At 38.8% G+C, this 1,873-nt stretch overlaps 1 protein-coding gene across 1 annotated transcript; it reads left to right on the top strand.

The window, feature by feature from the left end:
• The first annotated feature begins 38 nt into the window (after positions 1-38).
• LOC133699120 (protein EARLY-RESPONSIVE TO DEHYDRATION 7, chloroplastic-like) lies at positions 39-1,189 on the top strand. Its single transcript, XM_062122265.1, has 3 exons — positions 39-241; positions 358-442; positions 827-1,189. Exons 1-3 carry the CDS (start codon positions 49-51, stop codon positions 1,023-1,025), a joined length of 477 nt encoding a protein of 158 aa, XP_061978249.1. The 5' UTR covers positions 39-48; the 3' UTR covers positions 1,026-1,189.
• Positions 1,190-1,873: the final 684 nt, after the last annotated feature.

Below are 1,873 nucleotides of genomic sequence, written 5' to 3'. Positions count from 1 at the left end.
CCCCTCTTTGGTTCGTGTAAATTAATATTAAGTAGTATGTATTGATTCATGATTTTATCGCGGGATGTTTGCAGGGTTAAGAAGTTGACGAAAATGTCAGAGAATATGGCTCTTGGAATTCTTACTGGGGTTGTGAAAGTCTCTGGATTCTTTACAAGTCCAATTGTGAACTCTAAAGTGGGCAAGAAATTTTTTAGCCTAATGCCAGGAGAAATTGTTCTTGCTTCCTTGGATGGATTTAGTAAGTGATTCGTTCTCAATTGTTTGGTTTGTTTTTTTTCAATTTGTGAGGTTGTCAGAACAGAAATCCGACTCACAATACTGTTTCCTCCGCTTGCCATTTCTATGCATGTGCAGATAAGGTGTGTGATGCTGTTGAAGTTGCTGGAAAGAATGTCATGTCAACCTCGTCAATTGTGACAACTGGACTTGTCTCACACCGGTATATCTCAATCTAATTCTTAAAATTGATGTTCCACTTGAATAATCGTTTATCACGATAAACTTTATCATCACTTTAATTGTTTTTTTCTTGTGGCACTATACTCCGATTGTTTTCATTCAAACAAGTGTAATGTTGCTGGCGAGCTGGAATTAAAATCTGTGGTGATTTTGTTCCTCTATGGTGGATTCTTTATTTTTCTATGAGGTTGTTGGTTGCTTTAGAGGCAGGTCTTGTTCCCCTAATCTGGGTATCTGGCCAGCAGTGGCAGGATAGTCTTGGATGAGATTTTAGACAGGATATATAGTCTGAATCGAATATTTAACTTTCTATTCTTGTACATGAGTTCTCGTTTGATGCTATGATTGGATATTTCCTCTACAGATATGGAGAAGAAGCAGGGAAGGCAACAAATGAAGGGTTTGATGCTGCTGGTCATGCTATTGGCACTGCCTGGGCTGTCTTCAAGATAAGAAAGGCTCTTAACCCAAAAAGTGTCTTCAAACCAACAACTCTTGTAAAAGCTGCTGCACGGGCAAATTCTACTGAAATGAAGCCTAAAAATATACCAATTAAAGACTGAAGACAACTAATCTTGTACTTGTTTTTTTTTTTGAACAAGTAGGAAATCCCACAAGGCTGCTTTTTAGTTTGTTGAGTTTGTAATAGCTTGTCAGGGAATGCAAATCTCTATCTGTATGTGTTGATTTCGTTTTACTTCTCTAATGGATGATTTTAAGGGATCAAGTTTTGTGTATTATTCGTTTCTTTTACCTGGATCTCAGCAGCAAAGGCTTTTGTTACTTGGCACCTGCACAGAATAAGAGGTGAATTGGTGGCTGACAAAATGAAATCTCCGTCTCAAATATCTTGTAGATTGAGAAAGATACATCAGTCCTTGCTGGACTCTTAGAAGTTCAATATATTTACTTATTGACACAACTGACGAATATATGCTGCTACTAAATTAATTCACTGCTTGAAATGCGTATAATCAATTCATAGCTCTCTCTGATACCTCAGTAACTAGATTTAAATGGCTTGTAAGTTTAGAGATCCAACACAATCCCGGCCAACAGCTGCAGCTATGGTGATCACGAGGCAACTCATACTGAAAATCTGAAGCCCTAGCCAGCCACTGGCTCGTCCATCGCCCAATCTTCTTCTGAGAAATATACATCTCGATGGGCAAAAGACCTGCAGGTGCACCACGGAAAGATCAACGTGAAACTTGAATCTTGTCATAGATTCATGACTTGTAAGGTCATTACTGCTCGAAATATCAAACCTGATAGGCACCAACAAGGTGAACGACGATTGCAACATTGGCAATATCTAATATAGCCAACAGGGGTTGTAGAATCCAAAGCCAGTCAAAAGATTTCCTGGGGCATAATTTCCAAAAGCTGCATAGCCCATGCATCCACAAAG

This window comes from Populus nigra, chromosome 7, assembly GCF_951802175.1.
Source record: "Populus nigra chromosome 7, ddPopNigr1.1, whole genome shotgun sequence".
NCBI lineage: Eukaryota > Viridiplantae > Streptophyta > Magnoliopsida > Malpighiales > Salicaceae > Populus > Populus nigra.
Note: the sequence above shows the minus strand (reverse complement) of the source record. Positions and strands in the feature narration are given on the sequence as shown.